This window comes from Aotus nancymaae, unplaced genomic scaffold, assembly GCF_030222135.1.
Source record: "Aotus nancymaae isolate 86718 unplaced genomic scaffold, 86718_ANA_hifiasm-v0.15.2.pri h1tg000059l, whole genome shotgun sequence".
NCBI classification, from domain to species: Eukaryota; Metazoa; Chordata; class Mammalia; order Primates; family Aotidae; genus Aotus; species Aotus nancymaae.
This window is the reverse complement of record NW_026988473.1, coordinates 9,450,075-9,471,752: the sequence shown is the minus strand read 5'-3', so window position 1 is coordinate 9,471,752 and position 21,678 is coordinate 9,450,075. Positions and strand designations below refer to the sequence as shown.

At 50.4% G+C, this 21,678-nt stretch overlaps 1 protein-coding gene across 2 annotated transcripts in view; it reads right to left on the bottom strand.

The window, feature by feature from the left end:
* Nucleotides 1-21,678, bottom strand: part of VWCE (von Willebrand factor C and EGF domains) — a 35,744-nt gene that overhangs the window by 7,324 nt on the left and 6,742 nt on the right. Inside the window, exons 5-15 of one of the 2 annotated variants that reach the window (XM_012454361.3) lie at nucleotides 19,209-19,325; nucleotides 15,709-15,825; nucleotides 14,716-14,844; nucleotides 13,747-14,189; nucleotides 13,571-13,664; nucleotides 11,045-11,127; nucleotides 8,441-8,528; nucleotides 6,410-6,495; nucleotides 5,093-5,210; nucleotides 3,223-3,308; nucleotides 675-771 (exon numbers count right to left, since the gene is read on the bottom strand). In XM_012454361.3, the coding sequence (XP_012309784.2) occupies nucleotides 675-771; nucleotides 3,223-3,308; nucleotides 5,093-5,210; nucleotides 6,410-6,495; nucleotides 8,441-8,528; nucleotides 11,045-11,127; nucleotides 13,571-13,664; nucleotides 13,747-14,189; nucleotides 14,716-14,844; nucleotides 15,709-15,825; nucleotides 19,209-19,325 (1,458 nt within the window). Of the gene's footprint in view, nucleotides 1-674; nucleotides 772-3,222; nucleotides 3,309-5,092; nucleotides 5,211-6,409; nucleotides 6,496-8,440; nucleotides 8,529-11,044; nucleotides 11,128-13,570; nucleotides 13,665-13,746; nucleotides 14,190-14,715; nucleotides 14,845-15,399; nucleotides 15,606-15,708; nucleotides 15,826-19,208; nucleotides 19,326-21,678 lie in introns of those variants that run through there. The other variant, XM_012454364.3, reaches the window with a different exon arrangement.

The window sequence follows — 21,678 nt, the reverse complement described above, 5'->3', positions numbered from 1 at the left end:
ACAAATAAAATAAAATAAATTTTCTGGCTGGACACGGTGACTCATGCCTGTAATCCCAGAACTTTGGGAGGCCGAGGCGAGCAGATCATGAGGTCAAGAGATCGAGACCATCCTGGACAATAAGGTGAAATCCCGTCTCTACTAAAAAATACAAAAATTAGCTGGGCGTGGTGGCGTGCGCCTGTAATCCTAGCTACTTGGGAGGCTGAGGCAGGAGAATTGCTTGAACCCAGGAGGCGGGGGTTGCAGTGAGCCGAGATCATGCCACTGCACTCCAGCCTGGCGACAGAGCAAGAACCGGTCTCAAAAAAAATTTTTTTTTCTGTAATAAAACATTACTTTTGAAATCATGGAAAAGGCAAAAATGACTCTTCTTTCCTCTTGCTGTTCTGCCGTTGTCTCACAGTTACCGCCCCCATACCGCCCACCTGCACTGTAAGCCTTGCGCATCTTCATAGCTGCCTCGAGCACTCAGAGGGGCCCTGACTTGGACAAACTGTTCCACCTCAGTTTCCTTATCTGTGCAATGGGGTTGTCCCTTGGACTTGTTAGGACGACGTGAGATGAAGCTCGTATGGGGCTTAGTGCAGAGGAGCCCGGTGCAGGGTGAACCTGGAGGTGGTACCCGCTGAGAGTCCCTGTCCTGGGGGCTGGGGGGTGGAGGCAGGGATTACCTGCTGAGCAGTCCGGGCAGCACTGTCCGGGGATCCGGATCGGGTGAGGGCAGGAATCCACACAGTCTGTCCTCTTGCAGCTCACCGAGCCATCTGCCTGGAGGAAGGAGGAACTTCACCAAGACCCCACTGGTGACACCAGCCCCTGCCTCCCAGCCCTGCAAAAGAAATGGCAACGCTGCAATCCGGCCAAGGCTTGCCCTGAAAGCACCGTGATGCCGCTGGGAGGGGGCGTGTCCCTCCTAAGAGGACCGGCTACTTGGGAAAGGCCATGTGGGCCTTCCAAGAAGGCTCTGCATCTTTAAGAAGGAAGGTCAGAGCTGGGATTCTGGTCTCCTCGCTTCCTCTCCCTCTCCTGCAGCAGCCAAAGGCTGCACCGTCACCCTCATCCAAATCCTTTCTCAGCTTTTCCCTGGAACCCTGGCTCACAAGGAACCAACCTGCAGATTACCATAAAACCCTATTTTTAGAAAAACACCATGCCACCAGAAATGTCTGTTTCAGAGAGCCAAAGTGCCATATAAGGTTTCTTTTTTTTTTTTTTTTTGAGACAGAGTCTCACTCTATTGCCCAGGCTGAAGTGCAATGGCACAATCTTACAATCTTGGCTCACTGCCACCTCCATCTCCCAGGTTCAAGTGATTCTCCTGCCTCAGCATCCCAAGTAGCTGGGATTACAGGCATGCGCCATATGCCCGGCTAATCTTTGTATTTTTAGTAGAGACGGGGTTTCACCATGTTGGTCAGGCTGGTCTTGAACTCCTGACCTCAGATGATCCACCCGCTTTAGCATCCCAAAGTACTGGGATTACTGGCGTGAGCCATTGCGCCTGGCCTCTTTTTCTTTAAAAAAAAAAAAAAAAAAACTGACAGTTTGAACCTTTTGTATCACTCTCTTAATATCAGGAGTGCCTGAAATCAATCATAAAAGAGAGGACAGCACAGAACAGACTGTCCTCTAACTCTAATTCCAATGAGGCGTGTTCAGCATACAGCTTTCTTTTTCTTTTTTTTTAAGATGGGGGTTTCACCATGTTGGTCAGGTTGGTCTTGAACTCCCGACCTCAGGTGATCCGCCCACCTTGGCCTCCAAAGTGCTTGGATTACAGGCGTGAGCCACCACTCCCAGCCAGCACACAGCTTTTTAACAAATGGCTCATCAAAAGCACTAGAAGGCTGGGCTCCTCCCCCATGAAAGCGCACACAAATCACCTGGAGGTTAAAATGCAGTTTGTGAGAGCAGAGGTGTGGGCAGGCCCACGCCCAACCAGGGCTCCCAACGCAGGTGCAAGGGACCTCATTTTGAGAAATAAAGCTCTAAAAGACTCGAAGCTCTTAAAATAGAAAGTCAGCATTTATTACATTGGTGCAAAAGTAATTGCGGTTTTTGCCATTATTTATTTATTATTTATAATGGCAAAAAACATAATTACTAATACTTAAATAATGAGCTAAAACCATTGTTTTTCTGGGTGGATAGCTGTGTTTGCATTGTTGTCAATCTGACTCTCAAACTCATGCACCTCCTTACCCATTTCTAAAATAGTGAGGTCATATGATTCACAGTCATGAAGAAAATGTTGCAATTTCACAGAAACAGCGTGAACAACTGGGTCTTAGGCTGCCCCACTCCCTCAGTTATCCATGCCCGGGAAAAACCTTCTATGAAGATTCCTAATTCTTCCTCCTCACGCCAGCAGCTCTCTGCACATGCACAGTTTGTTACACACATTTTTTTTTTTTTTAAACAGGGTCTTTCTCTGTGGCCCAGGCTGGAGTACAGGGATGTGATCACAGCTTACTGCAGCCTCCTGGGCTCAAGCAATCCTCCCACCTCAGCCTCCCAAGTAGCTGGGACCATAGCAGCATGCCACTACACGTAGCCAATTTTTGTATTTTTTTTTTTTTTTTTGTAGAGAGAGGGTCTCACTATGTTGCCCAGGATGGTCTCAAATTCCTGGGCTCAAGAAATCCTCTCACCTCAGCCGCCCAAAGTGTTGTGATTATAGGCATGAGCCATCATCGCACTTGGCCATACACACTTCTTTTTCTTTTTTTTTTTTTTTTGAGACAGAGTCTGGCTCTGTCACCTAGGCTGGAGTGCAGTGGCACGATCTCAGCTCAGTGCAACCTCTGCCTCCTGAATTCAAGCGATTCTCCTGCCTCAGCCTCCTGAGTAGCTGGAATTACAGGCATCCACCACCATGCCTGGCTAATTTTTGTATTTTTAGTAGAGATGGGGTTTCACCACATTAGTCAAGCTGGTCTCGAACTCCTGACCACATGATCTGCCCGCCTCGGCCTCCCAAAGTGTTGGGATTATAGGTGTGAACCAACGCACCCGGCCCTATACACACTTCTTAAGGCCAATTGCCAAGCTCCATCATCCTCACACCTCTAGTGAGGACAGGATAAACTGGGTCCAACCCTTTCTGTGAAAGTGGAACTTGACAGCACCGGAGGGAGCCTGAGGTCAGGACGCTTGTCTCCTCTGGGTGAGGCAGGGCAGCCAGGTAAAGCAGCTGAAGGCGAGCAGGTTGTCATTCACCTGGCAGATGCATAACTCACAGGGGTCACCAGGTGACCAGATCTGTCCAATCGGAAACTCAACCCCGTTGTCATCGAGAGAGCAGCCTGGACGAGGACAGTGGCAGAGAAGAGACAGTGGGCACAAGACCCAGACTACAACAGCAGCAAGAACAGACGCCTCACGTGCATGGTCACGCATAGACATGGATATAACTCACACGAACAGACACGCAAACTTACACACACTCATGCAAATGCACAAATACACACACACAGATACAACTCACACACAGAGACACACAAACATAACTCATACAAATGCACACCTACATACACATGCTCAGATACCATTCATGCACACACAGAAACACACACTCATACAAATGCACATTTACATACACACACAGATACAATTCACACACACATACATGCATACTAATGCACTTACACATACACATGATCACACACCATGCAGACACAAACACACTCATACAAATGCATATTTACATACACACACAGGCACAATTCACACAGAGACACACACTCATACAAATGCACACTTACCCACACAGATACCATTCATGAAAACACAGACACACACACACACTCATACAAATGCTCATTTACATACAAAAACACAGATACAACACAGGACACACATTCACTCATACAAATGCACTTACATATGCATGCTCACACAGACACACACACAGATATTACTCACACAGAGACAGAGACACACATAAACTTATGCACATACAGACACACTCATAGAATCATACACTTACACACACACATATACAGACACAACAGACACAAACATGCATGCTCACACAGGCACACACAAAAACAGACACATACATACAAACATACACACCACAGAGACACACTCAGACATATTACACAAAACAGACACATGCTCATTCACAAACACAAAGACTCATGTACACAGACTCCCACACACAGATACCACTAACACACTGACACACATAGATAACTACTCACAAACATAGAAACACCCAAACACACACTACACAAAACACAGACACACACCCATACACAGGCAGACACATGTATATACACAGACTTACACGCTTTCATACAAATGCACACACACACGCTCTCACACACAGACACACAGACTTACACTCATGCAGACACACTCATACATATACTTACATGCACACACAAACACACACATATGCAGACACAACAGACCTAATCATGCATGTTCACACAGGCACACACAAAAACAGAGACACACAGACACACATAGACACACACCCCCAAAGAGAGACACATTAACATACCACACAAAAACACAGACACACACTTGTACACAGGCAAAGACATAGGTACACACACAAACTTATTCATACAAATGCACACATACACATACACACTCACACAGACACACACATACTCTTCACACACACAGAGACCCACAAACTTACACTCAGACACACTCATACACTCACATGCACACACACATATGCAGACAAAACAGACATAAACATACATGCCTACATAGGCACACACAAAAATGCAGACACATAGACACACACACACTACCCACAGAGACACATAGACATACTACACAAAACACACACACTCATATACACAAACACAAAGACACACATACACAGACTCCCACACGCAGGTACCACTAACACACCGACACACACAGATATACATGCACAAACTCAGAGACACCCACTTACACAGGCACACACTCACACTACACAAAACTGACACACACTCATACACAGGTACAGAAAGACACATGTACACACACACAGACAACACACACACCAGCAGTCTCAGCAGGTGAGGCAAGCTCTCTCTCCAGCATCCACGCCCTGTGTGGGGGCAGCCCGGGGCCAGCTCACCTGTCGCGGGCGTGGGCTCCTGGCAGGTGAAGCAGCACTGGCCAGGGCCAAGCCGCCACTCTTCTCGGGGGCAGGCCAGCTCAGGGCAGGGCATGAAGGAGCACTCCACTTCCCCATTCTGGAAGAGAGCCAAGGCACAGAATGATGAGGGCAGCGCCCTGGCCCGGGCCATGGAGGGCTAGAGAAAGCTGGCAGGCTGCCATCACCCTCCCCTCCACTCAAGTGAAACTGACAGATCTCCAGAGAACACAACAGGGAGGTAGGGGGAACCGGAAGTCCTTCAGTAGGGGCTGGGTGTGAGCCCAGCAGGGCATCCTGGGAATGGGCACGGCCTCCACCATCTCTCACCCTCCCACTTCTATCCAGGTTCCCTACTGCCTTCACTCTGGCTCCTCCAATCAACCCTTGCTCCACAGCCAGAGAACTTTGTCCAGCACAATCTGATTGCATCCCTCCAGGCATAAAACCATTCGACAGCTTCACTGAATGCAAAGCCCTCAAGCACAACTGGCGGAGCCCTCAGGACTGAGTCTGGGCAGAGGCTATCAGTGCCCACCCAGGTTGCATCCCCAAAGTACTGCCCATGGCTGACGGCAGCTGCATCCTCCAGAGATGCCTGGATGGTCACCGCCCCCAATCCCTGGGGAGCAGAGTCTATAACTGACTGTCACTGGGGCTCTTGCACTGTCCACCGTCCAGAGCAACCCAAGGATCAGGGTGAGGCCACGCCTTCACCCTGCTTCCTCTCCGGCCCCATCCTGCTTCCCTCACTGGCTCCTCCTGAGAGCACTCCTTGGGAAGGTCGCCTGCTCGGGCCCTGCTTCTAGGCAACAGAAGCCAAGATGCAACCCCTACCTGGAGCCTGCCTGAGTCTCTCCGTGCTCCAGCCAGAATGGCCATCTCCAGTTCTCCACCCTCTGCTGGGCACAGCAACCTCAGCTCCGCACCTGATGAGTCCCCGCCACCCTCCAGGTCTCTACTTAACATCCCACCTTCCAAAAAGGCATCAGGAGCCCTGGGTACCTGGCCATCACCCACCTAGGCTGTGGGCTGCCGGACCAAGGGAACTGGGACTTCCTTGTGCTTAGCTGTGTCCCCAGCACACAGTAGGTGCTCTGTAAATAGTGGTGCTGAAAGATGAACTTCAAAGAGACTGTGGGAAGACCTGGGGGATCCCTGTAGTGTCTTGGCTGCCTCAGTTTCCCTGTTGCTGTGTGGCAGCTCATCTTCTCCTAGTCAAGTCAACCTGAGTAAAGTGTTGTGTCTCCCTCCACTCCCCATCAATTCCACAGGCTTCAGGACGCTCGGCCACCATACCTGGCAGACACAGGTGGTACACTCGTCACCACCCCCACTGAACACGGCCCCATCCTCGTACCACCGGCCATGGAAATAGCATCTCACTGCAGAGGAGAAAGGGAGAAGCAGCTCAAGGCTGTTGAGCAGGGGCAACTAAAGAAAAGGGGGAACAAATGGCTGGGGAGCCCCGGGGCACCTAATACCCACCCACGACACTCCACATCTTGCTCCGTGCCCAGGAACCCAAAGCACTTCTCCCCCTCCAAACCCCAGACACAAAACAAGTCAGTCAGGCCGACAAAGGGTTGGGTTGGGGTTCACGCCTACAATCCCAACAGTCTGGGAGGACGAGGTGGGACAACCTCTTACACCCAGGAGTTCAAGACCGGTCTAGTCAACATAGCGAGACCCCCATCTCTACAAAAACTTTAAAAAATGAGCTGAGTGCAGCAGTGTGTGCCTGTAGTCCTAGCTAATTAGGAGGCTCAGGCAGGAGGATGGCTTGAAACCAGGGCTTGAGGGTATAGTGATTGCACCACTGTACTCCAGCCTGGGCGACAGAGCAAGGGCGCATCTCAACAACAGCAACAAAATCTGACAGAGAATGAATTACATGTAAGACGAGGTCCTTAACCAAAAAGGCAGGGGAAGCCCTAAATAGCAAAAGAGTAAAAGAATAAAAGAAAATAAAAAGAGACTATCCCGGACACCTAAGACAAAGGTGCCACCTTAGACAAATGATGCCACCAGGCCCACCTGCCATTAGTCAGACTGCCCTGGGCTCAAATCCTAGCTACGAAACTCACCAGGGAAGGACTTTGGGCAAGACACTTAAAGCTCTCTAAGCCTCGGTTTCCTCATCTGTGCAAAGGGGCTGACAAGGGTTCCTACCTCAAAGAGACTACGTTGACTATGCAAAAATAATTCAATTAAAAATAATATAACATCTAAACATTAAGAAAAAAAAATACTTAAAAAGAACACCAGCCTTGAAGTCAGGTAGACTTGAATTCAAGTTCTGCTCCATTACTTAATGGTTGTGTGTCGCTAGGCAGTGACTTGAACTTTCCAAGCCTTAGTTTTCCCATCTATAAAATGGGGCAACGAAAAGTACTGCCTTAGAGTGGGGACATAAGGATTCCATGAGATGGAGTTCTGGCAAGTACCCCACACAGCAAGGGGCACAGGGTCAGCAGGGAACATCCATGACAGTGATGAAGCCATCCCAGGAAAGAAAACCTTGTTTATAACAAAGGACCTTAGTGGTTAAGGCAAGGCCCTTCCCTGCCCTGGGACAGAGCAATGACAAGCATGGATGAAACCCTGTCCTGCCTGAGCTGAAGATGCCTCCTAAGTCAGGGGAAAGCTGGGTTGTGAGAACAGTCTAGCATCAAACTGCTGTGCACATAAGAAGTGCTCAATAAAAACAGGCAATTTGAAATGCTTCACTTGATCTGAGTTTGTAAAGCAGAAACCGATCTCCTCCCTCACTCCTCCGCTCACCCCGCCCAATTGCATACTCAAAAGACATCCTCCTCTGCACTCACAAAGAAGCAAAATGTAAAATCGGGCTTGGGGGCTCATGCCTGTCATCCCAGCACTTTGGGAGGCCACTACAGGTGGATCACCTGAGGTCTGGAGTTCCAGACCAGCCTGGCCAACATCGTGAAACCCCGTCTCTACTAAAAACACAAAAATTAGCTGGGGGTGGCAGCAGGCGCATGTAATCCCAGCTACTCGCTACTCCGGAGGCTGAAGCAGGAGAATCACTCGAACCCGGGAGGTGGAGGTTGCAGTGATCTGAGATCATGTCATTGCACTCCAGCCCCTGGATGAGAGAGTGAGACTCCCTCTCAAAAAAAAAAAAAAGAAGAAGCAAAGGGCAAAACTGGGCTCGGCGGCTCACGCCCGTCATCCCAGCAATTTGAAAGAGTACAGCAGGAGGAGCACCTGAGGCCAGGAGTTCAAGACTCTCCTGGGCAACATATCGAGGTCTACAAAAATTAAAAAAAAAAAAAAAAAGCAAAATGCTCCAAGAGCGTCACTTACCTGGAACACAAGTACAGCAATCTGACTGTGGGGAGGTCTGACAGGGGCCAGGGGGACACTCGGGAGAGATGCAGGACACATTTCCAGCCTGAGGAGGCAAGAGATGGCACTGGGGGCGCAGGGGTGGAACAGGGCTCATTCCCCAACTCACAGCAGGCCCTGCGAACAGGAAAGCTGCCTAACAGAGGCCACTGGAAAGCTTTAAATGCGGCGGTGTCACAGGGACACGTTTCTGGTGTTTACGATGCTGCTATGGTTTGGCTGTGTCCCCACACAAATCTCATCGTGAATTGTAGCTCCCATAATTCTCATGAATTGAATCGAATCATGGGGGCAGTTTTCCCCATACTGTTCTCATGGTAGGGAATAAGTCTCATGAGGCCTGATGGTTTTATAAGCAGTTTCCCCTTTCACTTGGCTCTCATTCTCTTTTGCCTGCTGCCATGTAAGACGTACCTTTCACCTTCCGCCATGATTGTAAGGCCTCCCCAGCCACGTGGAACTGTGAGTTCATTAAACTGCTTTTGCTTTGTAAATTACCCAATCTCAGGTATGTCTTTATTCTCACACAGTGTGAAAATGGACTAATATGTATGGTGTGGCTAGAACACCTCAGGTGCCTAACACACTGCTCCAGGAAAAAGGCCAGGGCAGCCCAGCGGGCAGAGCGTGCTCCCTTCCTTATGCAAACGTGCCTGGGAGCTCTGGAAGGTGCTGGGGAGCAGAGAACAGAGCTGACTCCTGCAGGGAAGGAGACCCCCACGCACTTTCCCATGCATCTGAGTCTTGAATCAAGTGGCTCATGTTGGCTAGCCAAAGAATTCAATTTCAAAATAAACGTTTTAAATTTGACATTGAGACCAAAGAGCCCCCAGTTCTGGAGTCGGCCAGACCTGAGTTCCAGCATCTGCTCCTCCCCTATCAAGACTTTCGGCCAAGTACATCACATCTCTGAGCCCCAGTCTCCCCATCTAAGAAATCGGCTGGAGCTGGCGAATCTCTCAGGGGTTGCCAAGGATTATGTGCAATGAGATTATACATGAAAGTGCATGGGGCTGTGTGTGGTGGTGCACACCTGTAATCCCAGCACCTTGGGAGGCCGAGGCAAGAGAATTGCTTGAGCCCAGGAGTTTGAGACCAGCCTGAGCAACATAGGGAGACCTTGTCTCTACAAAAAATAATTAGCTGGGGTGGTGGCACATGCCTGTCATCCCAACTACTTGGGTGGCTGAGGTGGGAAGACTGCTACTCGGTCAGGGGTGGGGGAGGAAAGGGGACGGGAGGGAGAAAAGAGGGGAAAAAAAGGAAGGAAGGAGGAAGGGCTGGAGGGAGGAAAAGAGGGAGAAAGGGAGGGAGGAAGGGAGGGAGGGAGGGAAGCAGGAAGGAAGGAAGGGAGGGAGGGAGGGAGGGGAGAGAGAAGGAAAGGAAAAGGAAAAAGGAGAGAAAGAAAGGAGGGAGGGAGGGAATCTTGCTGCTGTGCTTTCATATAGCACATAGGAAGAGTTCAATAAAGGGTGCTGGTGGCTGTCTGCATGCCCTGATTTCACACTGCAGCTTCCACCTTTGATGCCAGAGCAAGAGACATTTAAAGATGGTCATGACCAGGTGCAGTGGCTCATCCCTGTAATCCCAGCATTTTTGGAGGCCAGGGTGGAAGGATAGCTTGAGCCCAGGAATTTGAGACAAGCCTTCGCAACACAGTGAGACCCTATCTCTAAAAAAAAAAAAAAAAAATTAGCTGGGTGTAATGGCATGTGCCTGTGGTCTCAGCTACTTGGGAGACTGAGGTGGGAGGATTGCTTGAGCCTGAGAATTCGAGGCTACAGTGAGCTATAATTGCACCACTGTACTCCAGCCTGGGTGACAGAGCAACACCCTGTCTCTAAAATAAAAAATGAAGATGGTCAGAGGATAGCAGTGAGGGCTGGTGGACAGAGCCCTGACTTTGGGCTCAGACAGACCTCAAATCCCAGCTCTGCCACCTCCCAGGCTCTGTCTTTTCATCTGCAAAACAGGGGCAGTAAAGCTGACCCCAAGGAGCTGCTGGGAGCCTCGGCACAAGCACAAGGAAAGAGATGAGAAGCACCAACCCCTGGGCCTGGCGCTCAGCAGGAGTTCCCAATCAAACACATGGGACAGCATCCGGCAGGGTGGGCACACAGTAGGTGCTTCATAACTATTCTTGGAAGAGTGAATTTGCCCAAAGTCAAACACTTTTAACAAGCTGAGTCTGGTAATGAGCCTTCTTCCTCTCAAATGTGGAGACCTTTATTGTGCTGGCAAATATTTTGCCTGGAGAGAAAACAGCCTCCCTGATGGGAAGTTGCTGAGGAGTTTCATCCCATCCCCTTCCTATACAGACGGATTCTGTGTGCCGGCTGACTGCCTTCTGCGGAGCAGAAGCCTCCCTGACTCCACCAACCTTGTGTTGTATAATTCCCACCCCCTTTTAAATTCTACAGCTTCTGACCAAATTCCACAACCTGAGAACGTTCCCTTCCACTCAACAAGCTTACCTTTAACATCTGATCTTTTCTGCCGCCTCTAAAACCCCCAAAAGTTAAGAAAACACCCACGAAGCTTTGAGGATCTTGTGATGCTTACCAGACAGACACAGACGGTGCAGTTCTCATTGGGAGGTGAAAACACGTCCCCTTCAGCTCGGATGACACCTCTATGAAAACAGCCTTTGAAAGACAAATAGGAGGCAGAGGCATCAGACTTCTTCAAATGAGAGGAAGCTTGAGGTCTCACTGCTTCTCCAGGCTTAATGTACCTGGAACGTTCTCTCACTGCCCCAGGTGCGCCAGATTCGGGGTACTCTGACTGTGTGGTCCTGCAAGAATCAGCCGTGGTGACCCCAGGAGGATCCACTCATGTCTCACAAACCCACAACTGCCTGGAGGGCACAGCATTTTACTCCTAGAGGGCAGGAAAGGGCTCAAAACCTGGCCTGCCAGCTCAGTTTACCAGAGTGGCCCTGGACATGTCACTTCACCTCTCTGGTACGCAGCCATCTTCACTGCAAAATGGAAACACCACCATGTACCTGCAGGGAATTTGGAAGGATCCAAAACCTCAGCAATAAAGTGCCCAATTCTTTGCACTCAGGACTCAGCATGTAGCAGGGACATAGCCCACGATAGTCATTAAGAAAATCAGGCCAGGCATGGCAGCTCACGCCTGTAATCCCAGCACTTTGGGAAGCTGAGGAGGGTGGATTACTTGAGGTCAGAAGTTCGAGACCAGACTGGCCAACATGGCAAAACCCCATTGCTAATAAAAAAAAAAAAAATACAAAAAGTAGCTAGGTGTGGTGGCAGGCGCCTATAAGCCCAGCTACAAGGGAAGATTGCTTGAACCCGGAAGGCAGAGGTTGCAGTGAGCTGAAATCACACCACTGCACTCCAGCCTGGGTGACAGAGCAAGACTCCACAAAAAACAGCAAAAACACCAAAAACAAACAAAAAAAGCAGTGCATTTCCATTTTAGCCCTTAGGAAGACTTTTCAACTGCTGGTCAATATCCAACAACCTCAGTGTCATTATCACCAAGAGCACCAGACAAAGAATCCCCTCCCAGACGGACAGAATGAGAATCTGCTTTGTTTTTTTTTTTTTTTTTTTGAGCCAGGGTCTCACTCTGTCACCCAGGCAGGAGTGCAGTGGCACAATTATGGCTCACTGCAGCCTCGACCTCCTGGACTCAGGTGATCCTCCCACCTCAGTCTCTGAGGAAGGTGGGATTACAGGTACATGCCACCATACCTGGCTAATTTTTTTGTAGACACAGGGACTCCCTATATCGGCCAAGCTAGTCTCAAACACCTGGGTTCAAGTGATCCACCCACCTCGTTTTCCCAAAGTGCTGGGATTACAGGCTGAAGCCAGTGTGCCCAGCCAAGAATCTGCATTTTAATAAGAGTCCCCTTGATTCAAGTGCAGAGCAAGTTTCGAGAAGCTCCGGCAGGAACTGTGAAGAATTTGGGTCTCTATTCTTCCAGTAATAGGAAGCAAATGAAAAACTGTCAGCAAATAGGAAGGAGTCAAAAACGGGACAGAATTTAGAAAGAATGGGGCTGGGCACAATGGCTCACACCTGTAATCCCAGCACTTTGGGAAGATGAGGCAGGTAGATCACGAGGTCAAGAGATCGAGACTATCCTGGCCAACATGATGAAATCTTGTCTCTACTAAAAGTACAAAAATTAGCTGGGCATGGTGGCACGTACCTGTAGTCCCAGCTACTCGGGAGGCTGAGGCAGGAGAATTGCTTGAATCCAGGAGATGGAGGTTGCAGTGAGCCGAGATCGCGCTACTGCACTCTAGCCTGATGAGAGTGAGACTCCATCTCAAAAAAAAAAAAAAAAAAAAAAATAGAAACGACGACTCCTCCGCCTGTAAGAGGGGAACTGGGGCAGGAGAAGGGGACTGCACAGTGGATTTAAAGAGGCTCATTGAATGACTGAATAAATGAATGAATGAATGAAGCTGAAAATGGATGCTCAGAAAATGAAAAGTTGCCCTTGATGGATATTACAGCATAGATGAGTGGTTCTCAAAGTGTGGTCCCTAGACCAGCCACATCAGTATCACCTGGGAACCTACTAGAAATGCACATGTTCTGGCCCTATACTAGACCTGCTGACTCAGAAGCTCTGGGGGCAGTGCCAAGGGAACTGTGGCTTAGTAAGGCCTCAAGGAGATTCTTTTTTTTTTTTTTTTTTTTTTTTTGAGACGGAGTTTCACTCTTGTTGCCCAGGTTAGACTGCAATGGTGCAATCTACGGCTCACTGCAACCTCCGCCTCCAGGGTTCAAGGGATTCTCTTGCCTCAGCCTCCTGAGTAGCGGAGATTAGAGGCATGTGCCACCATGCCCAGCTAATTTTGTATTTTTAGTAGAGGTTGGGTTTCTCCACATTGGTCAGGCTGGTCTCGAACTCCGGACCTCAGGTGATCCACCCGCCTTGGCCTTCCAAAGTGCTGGGATTACCGGCTTGAGCTACCACACCCAGCCAGCCCTCCAGGAGATTCTAATGTAAGCTAATGTTAAAGAACAGCCCTTTGGCTGCAGGATGGCACAGAGAAAAGAAGGGGCAGGACTATGTTCTTCGCTGGCACCAGCTCTCACCTGTGCACAATGGGCAGCACCCCTCATCTTTGGAGGGAATTGGGTGGGAACAAGCAGCTTCACACTTCACCTTTTCACAGGTCACCTCCCCATCCTAGAAGCACAAGCAGGAGTTACAGCCATTACAAGGCCCCAGACTCCAGACCAAGGGAGTTCCAGGGACCCCTAGTACCCACCTCGCACCAGCACTGGGAACACCCAGGCTCTGTCCAGTGACTCCCTGATTCATGCATGGCTTCCAGGTGCCAGCAGGGAGATGGCCCTGCTGCCAGCCGGGGGGCCTCAGGGCCCCTGGGTGAGGAAGAGGTCCCCATCACCTCCCCCTGAAAGAGTGAGGGGGGCCTGAGGTTCCCCCGCAAGGCAGCAGTAGGCACTGGGGTGGCCATCAGAGTGGACAGCAGCCACAAAGGGGCAGAAGGGGAGAATGTGGGTAGTGGTGGGGTGCGAGATGGCAGGCGGGTGGTCCTGACTCCGGCTGAGGGCCCTGGAGCCCCCGAAGAAGGGGTATGTCCTGGGGACAGGGCAGGCCGGGCGGCCTCTGGAAGCAACAGGAGCATCTTGCGGGGCTGTTGCTGGGGCTGCAGGATGACAGATGAGGCCAGCACGGCTTTCGGGAAAGCTGAAACAGAAGCACGGAGGTCTCTTGGGGTGGGCAGCAGATCTGGGGTTTAGGAAGACCTGGGCTCAGCTCCACCACAAGTCCCTGTTCACCCTCGTGGTCTGCGCAATATTCTACTATATTTACGGGCACATTGTCGCTGTGCAGCAGGGTGAACCACGGAAATAGCGGTCCCTGCAGTCCAGGTTACTCAGACTCCTGTTGGGTTTTTTCCTTTTATCATTTGGGGGAAAAAAAAGGCTGGGAAAAAAGTGAAAGAGGAAAAAACGATAATGAAGTGGAAAAGGAAAGTGAGGAAGAAAGTGGAGTGTTGGAAGTAACAAACAAGATGAACTGAAAACGAGCAAACAGAAAGAAGGGGGCTGGGTGGCAGATGGGCGGGGCCGGGGCAGGGCGGGGCCGCGTGCCGATAGGGCGTGGCTGGGTGCCGGGAGGGCGTGAAAGGGGCGGGGCCATGCTCTAATGGGGCGGGGCATGCATTGAGAGGGCGTGGCCAGCTGCCGAGAAGGAGGGGCCTGGCGCTCACCTTCACAAGACACGCGGTCAGCCCGGAGCCTGAAGCCAGGTCGGCATGTGCATAGGAAGCTGCCCACGGTGTTGTGGCAGGAATGGTGACAGACTCGCCTCTCCAATGGCCTCCGACATTCGTTTACATCTGCGGGAGAGCCTCGCTGCGACAGCTGCTTTGTTTGGGCTACCGAGCCCTTCTTCCGCCCATCCCTTAGCTCAAAAGACTTGGGGAGTTTCCCTACCATAGTTCTTATGGGGTCCGTTTCTGCCCCAAGGTACAGGATGTGACTCAGACACCGGGGCTGAAATCTAGTGCTAGTCTCGTTGATAGGTTCACACACTCAGCAGGCATTGAACGTGAGTATCAGTGACTCAGCCCCAGCACTATGCAGCAGTAATCAATTGCTGCCTGGTGGGAGTAAGCCTTGCTGAGAATCTGATCGCCAAACCTTCCACCCTCCCGTTTTTCTTTCCAAAAAGCCTCAGAACTCACTGAGATGCTCAAGGTAGGCTTCAGGACAAATACCTAACTCTGCTAGAACAAGATCTTTCTTCAGGCCCATGGGACCCCACCTTCAACCCATGAGCCAAGCTCAAGCCAAACATACCAATCCCTTTCTGGAAATTTCTGCTAATGGGCTGAGAAAACAGAAGTCTCCTTCTAAACCAGAGGAACCAAGACATAACATGCTTTATTTACCAAGGGGAGCAAAGGCAGCCAAGAAAATGGGTGAGCAGAGAGGAATCCTTGGGGTGTATCTGGGAGAGGAACGGAAGAGAAACATAACAGAATAAAAGTGGCACATGGCCAGGAAAAGTCCAAGACAGGGTCTTCATGCAGAGCCATGCCAACCCCAGGGACAGGCAGGCTCTGAGCAAAGGCTCAAGCCCTTTCAAGCTCCAGAGGACCAGAAGGTCTAATTGTTAACCTTCCCGGGTCCGTGGCTCCCTGTCGATCTTCCTGATTGGCAGCCGAAGTGTGCAGACCACAGAGTCCTTCCCGCCTTACCTACACAGGAGTGCTGGTTGCCATGGAGGTGGAAGCCTGTTAGACAGGAACACTTGTAGCTGCCAATGCTGTTTTTACATCTCTGCTGACAGGGAGTCCCTAGGCATTCGTCAGTGTCTGGCAGGAAAAGGGACAAGACTGGGATTCATTTCCCCAACAGAGGTTTGGAAATATGTGGTCCCCTCTTCCTCCCTCATCTCCATCTCCTATCCCGCACAGGGCTGGGGAAACACCTTAGCTGCCTCTCTTCTGCACTGCCCACATGCAGTCCTAAATACTCGCTGGGCCAGCCCACTTCTCTAATCCTCACTGCTACCCCTTAGCCCGGTCACATACATCTCTAGTCTGGAGAATAGCCATAGCCTCCGGCGTGTCTCCCTATCTCTACCTGGGTTCCTTCAAGCCATCTCTGCACAGCCTCCAGGATGTTCTGACCAAAGGGCACTTCTAATCAGGGTGCTCCCTGCTCAAAACCTCTCCACTGCTCCCACAGCCACAGATCTCATCTTAGGGTAAGACACCAAAGCCGCCCCGTAGCTCACGACGCCTTCCAACATAGCCCTGGTTGCTTTGCCCACCCCCTTCCTTGCCCCTGATCTTCACTTGGCTTAAATTCTTTTTTGTTGTTGTTTTTTGAGACAGAATTTCTCTCTTTTTGCCCAGGCTGGAATACAATGGTGCGATCTCAGCTCACTGCAACCTCCATCTCCTGGGTTCAAGCAATTCTCCTGCCTCAGCCTCCTAAGTAGCTGGGATTGCAGACATGCGCTACCACACCTGGCTAATTTTGTATTTTTAGTAGAGATGGGGTTTTGCCATGTTGGTCAGGTTGGTCTCAAACTCCTTACCTCAGGTGATCCACTCACCTTGGCCTCCCAAAGTGCTGGGATTATAGGCGTGAGCCACTGCACCTGGCCACAGGCTTAAATTCTTGCCATCTACCAAATGCACCACACTCTCCTGGTGTTCCCCTTTTCCCATGTTCTCTGTCTGCCTGGAATGCCTTTCCCTCTTGTCTGGCTGGAAAACTCCTACTCATACTTCAAAACTCAGCTTCAGTCGAACCTCCTCTGTAGAAGTTCCCCAGTGCTATTTGAAATTGTGAAAAACTGGAAATAATCTCCATGTTCATCAATAAGAGAAGAGTTAGTAAACTGTGAAATATTTGCACTGCAGAGTCAGCAGTTAAAAGGAACAAGGCAGGTTTGTTTACCCTGATGTGGAAAGATCTTCAAGACCAGCACTGGGCCAGGGTGGGGGAAGCAAGCAAAGGAATGGCTGGGTTCAAATCCCAACTCTGGCTGGGCGCAGTGGCTCATTCCTGGAATCCCAGCCCTTTAGGGGGCAAAAGGGGAAGGATAGCTTAAGGCCAGGAATTTGAGACCAGCCTGGGCAATACAGCAAGAATCCATCTCTACGAAAAAAAAAAAACACCTTAGTTCTAATGTGATCTTAAGCAAGTAACAATTTCCTTAAGCTTCAGCGTTCCTATCAATAAAATCGCGATAAATAATACCAACTTCATCAGGTAATTTTGAAGGCTAAAGGAGAAAATTCATGTAAAGTGCTTAACCCAGGATTCAGGAACGGAGAGTTCAGCAACTATCATATCTCTGTAAGCGCCTGTGTACGTACGTACACATGGGGACGCGCAGTCAGGGCACACAGCAGACCAATACCTGAGTGCCGTGGACTAAACTCTGTCCCCTCAAAAAGGGCATTGAAGCCTTAACCACCAACGTAATGGCGTGTGGCGGTGGGGCCTCTGGAAGATAATTAGGGTTACATGAGGTCATGAGGGCGGGCCCTCTCGATGGGATTAGTACCCTTGTAAGAAGAGACATGAGAGGCCTCGTCAGTGGCTCACGCCTGTAATTCCAGCACTTTGGGAGGCCAAGGCGGGCAGAGCATTTGAGGTCAGGAGTTCGAGACCAGCCTGGTTAACATGGTGAAACCCCATCTCTACTAAAAATACAAAAATTAGCTGGGTGTGGTGGCACACACCTATAACCCTAGCTACTTGGGAGGGTGGGAGAATTGCTTGAACCCAGGAGGCGGAGGTTGCAGCGAACCGAAATCGCATCACTAAACTCCAGCCTGGGCAACACAGGGAGACTCCATGCAAAGAAAAAAATATGTATATCAGAGAGCTCTGTCTCCACCAACTGAGGAAACAGCAAGATGACTGCCTTCTGCAAGCCAGGAAGAGCTCTCGCCAGAAACTGAATTAGCCAGTGCCTTAATCTTGGACTTTGCAGCCTCCGGAGCTATGAGAATCAATGTCCGTGGTACAAGCCTGCAGAATTTTGCAATGGCAGCTCAAGCAGACTAAGATGCCTGGGCTATTCTCCAGGGAGAGCAGAGGGCAGCACTGGGAGAGAGGCTAGGGCGAGCACCTTGACTTTTAACATTTTTCTTATAATTTATGAAAATTTCAAGCACAAAGAAAATTATAATGTAGGATTCAGGGGAAGCTCACAATTATCTGCCTTGTGAGATTGTTTCCTTCCTGTAAATAAAAGGCATTTTAAGAAAAAAAAAATAAAATGTATTTTAATAAAAAATGCCTTTTATTTACAGGTTAAAAGAATGAGTAATAATTGTAAAAGATCTCTCATTCTGCAAACTGAATAGGTAGGATTCCTTCTCTTCCCTGAGCTTCCCCAACACATCCCTTATCCTAGCCTTGTTCTTCTGCTCCCCACCAGACTTGGGGGATACTGCTCCCCAGGGTAGCTCGGAGCCTGGGCCAGCACTGGCAGGTAAAACTGATGAATGAAGTGAGTGAATGAACCCATCCCGGTATGCCCCTGCCATGGCCCCCCTGGACTCACAGTCTGAGTCTCGCCCAGCCCTCCTTCATCTCAGTGACCTGCTTCCCCAGGTTGGTCAGCCTGCTCTGCCCTGGCTCTCCCCATGGCCTCTCCTCCATCGCCATCCCTTTTATCCCACAGCAGCAGCAGTAGGTTGTTTTCTGAGACGGAATCTCACTCTGTCGCCCAGGCTGGAGTGCAGTGACGCGATCTCGGCTCACTGTAACCTCCGCCTCCTGGGTTCAAGCAATTCTCCTGCCTCAGCCTCCTGAGCAGCTGGGACTACAGGCACCCACCATCACACCCGACGAATTTTTGTGTTTTTAGTAGAGATGAGGTTTCACCATGTTGGTCAGGCTGGTCTCGAACGCCTGACCTTAGGTGATCCTCCCACCTTGGCCTCCCAAAGTGCAGGGATTAGAGATGTGAGCCACCCCGCTGGGTCAGCAGCGGTCAGTCCCAAATGTTACATATGACTCCACCTCTTACAAACAACTTGTCCTTGGGCAAACCTCAGCTTCCACATCAGTCAAACAGGAACCATAACAGCATCTCCTTCAGAAGACGTGGTGAAGGTTCATTGCAGTGGCGCACAGAGCACTGTGTGCTGGCCATGGCAGGGCTGAGGGTTCAATGTGGCATCCCCATTACCCCTCCCAGAGCAGCCGTCCCTTCTCTGCAGCTCACCTTGGCAGCTGTGGCGGTCGGCAGATAGCTGCATGCCAGGCCCACACTCACACACATACCCGCCTTCCGTGTTCACACAGTGGCCCTCACAAGAGGAGTTTACACATTCATCAATGTCTGGAAAGAGAGAAAGCACGTGTTCTCACAGTGGACCTCGAAGAGGAGCTTACACATTCATCATTGTCTGGGAAAGAAAACATCCTTGCAGGTTGGGCGAGGTGGCTCACGCCTATAATCCCAGGACTTTGGGAGGCCGAGGCAGGCGGATCACCTGAGGTTGGGAGTTCAAGTCCAGCCTGACCAACATGGTGAAACCCCATCTCTACTAAAAATACAAAATTAGCCGGGCCTGGTGATGCATGCCTGTAATCCCAGCTACTCAGGAGGCTGAGGCAGGAGAATCGCTTGAACCTGGGAGGCAGAGTTTATGGTAAGCCCAGATCATGCCATTGGTCTCCACCCTGGGCAACAAGAATGAAACTCCATCTCAAAAAAAAAAAAGAAAAGAAAGAAAGAAAGAGAGAGAGAAAGAAAGAAAGAAAAAGAAAGGAAGAAAGGAAGGAAGGAAGGAAGGAAGGAAGGAAGAAAGGAAGAAAGGAAGAAAGAAAGAAAACACCCTTGCACCGCCCGCTCTGAGCATGGCTGTGACTCAGGAACAAATCAACCCGACAAGGACCCTGAGCCCCCACCAAGCCTGCCCTCAGCAGTGTGGAATACCCACCTGCATGCACTCCAGGAAGAGCAGACACCAGGAAGGTCACTGACTGTGAGGAAACCCCAAGAAGGAAGAGTCCAAGGGACTGGGGCCCTCTTTAACATATAAAGACCAGATGATGAGAGAAGACAGCTGAGACAGAGCTGTTTCCAATGGCCCTGATGGCAGGGTAACCCCAAAGGGCCCTCAAAAGGGCAGAGGGCAGTGGACAGAGAGATCAGGCACGGTGGCTCACGCCTATAATCCCAATACTTTAGGAGGCCGAAGCAGGCAGATCACCTGAGGTCAGGAGTTTGAGACCAGCCTGGACAACATGGTAAAACCCTGTCTCTACTAAAAATACAAAAATTAGCTGAGTGTGGTGGCACATGCCTGTAATTCCAGCTACTCGGGAGGCTGAGGCAGGAGAATGGCTTGAATCTTGGAGACAGAGGTTGCAATGAGCTGAGATCGCACCCCTGCACTCCAGCCTGGGTGATAGAGCAAGACTCAGTCTCAAAAAAATAAAATAATCAACAGAGTCATTCTTTTAAAGGTTCATTAAGCACCAGCTGCATGCAGCAGACCCAGGGCGGGGCTGTTGAGGACACAAATGTGACTAAGACACAGCGCTAACTCCAGATGTTCATGGACTGATAACACAGGAGCCAAGACCCACACCCAGGGGATACCAGTGCCTGCTGGGGTGATATATGCCCCACCAGGGACAGAATGGCCCCAGCAGGCATGCCCTGGAATAGGCAGTGGCTAAGAGGACCAGGAGTATCAGCGGAGAGCCTTCCCAGGTGGAGAAAGGGTCTGAGGTGCTTCCAGGCAGTGGCTGGGCTCCTTGGGGACTATACTAAGGCCCAGACTGGCTGACGCTTCGGTTCCTTCCGAGGCAGCAGGAGGCAGGGCTGAAGATGTGGATTAAGATGAGACTAAGGCTGGGTGAGGTGGTTCACGAGGTCAGGAGATCGAGACCATTCTGGCCAACATGGTGAAACCCCGTGTCTACTAAAAAGACAAAAATTAGCTGGGTGTGGTGGCACATGCCAATAATCCCAGCTACTCAGGAGGCTGAGGCAGGAAATCGCTTGAACCAGGGAGGCGGAGGTTGCAGTGAGCCAAGATCATGCCACTGCACTCCAGCCGGGCAACAGTGCCAGACTCCATCTCAAAAAAAAAAAAGGATGAAACTAAGTTGCAGTGACTGGATCCAAGCAGGATCCAAGTAGTGCTTTAGGAAAGCGAGCCTAGTGAGATCTGAGGGGTGATGGGAGCTGGGAGACATCTCTCCAAATCCTGCTGCCTGGCCTCCCTTCCCCGCCAAAGATCATGGCAGCTTCTGAGGACCTTTGGGCACAGCTCGGTCTACTCCAGTCTGCACTCACTGTGTAGTGAGTCTCCCCACTGTGGCCTCCAAGCTCATGGGACACCTCTACTCTCCTTATCCCCTACTTAGCCTTCTACCCAGCATCTACCCACTCTTCCCAACAGCTGGACAGTCAAGACTACACTCAATGCCGCTAGGAAGCCCACCCTGACTAACTCCATTCCACTGGGATGTCTCGTGGCTACGGTCAGTGCCACCCTGTCCTGTAGGTGCTTTGACACTGTTCTCTGGCTTCTCCTTGGTTCCGTTTGCCTCTGCAATGAGAAGTATGTGCAGAAAGTATCCCAAGGTGAACGGCATTCAGGAGCAGATCAATGGCTTCCATTGCTTCTCCTTTCTGGAGGAGATGCTACAAGCCACGAGCTCCCAGACACCTTCAG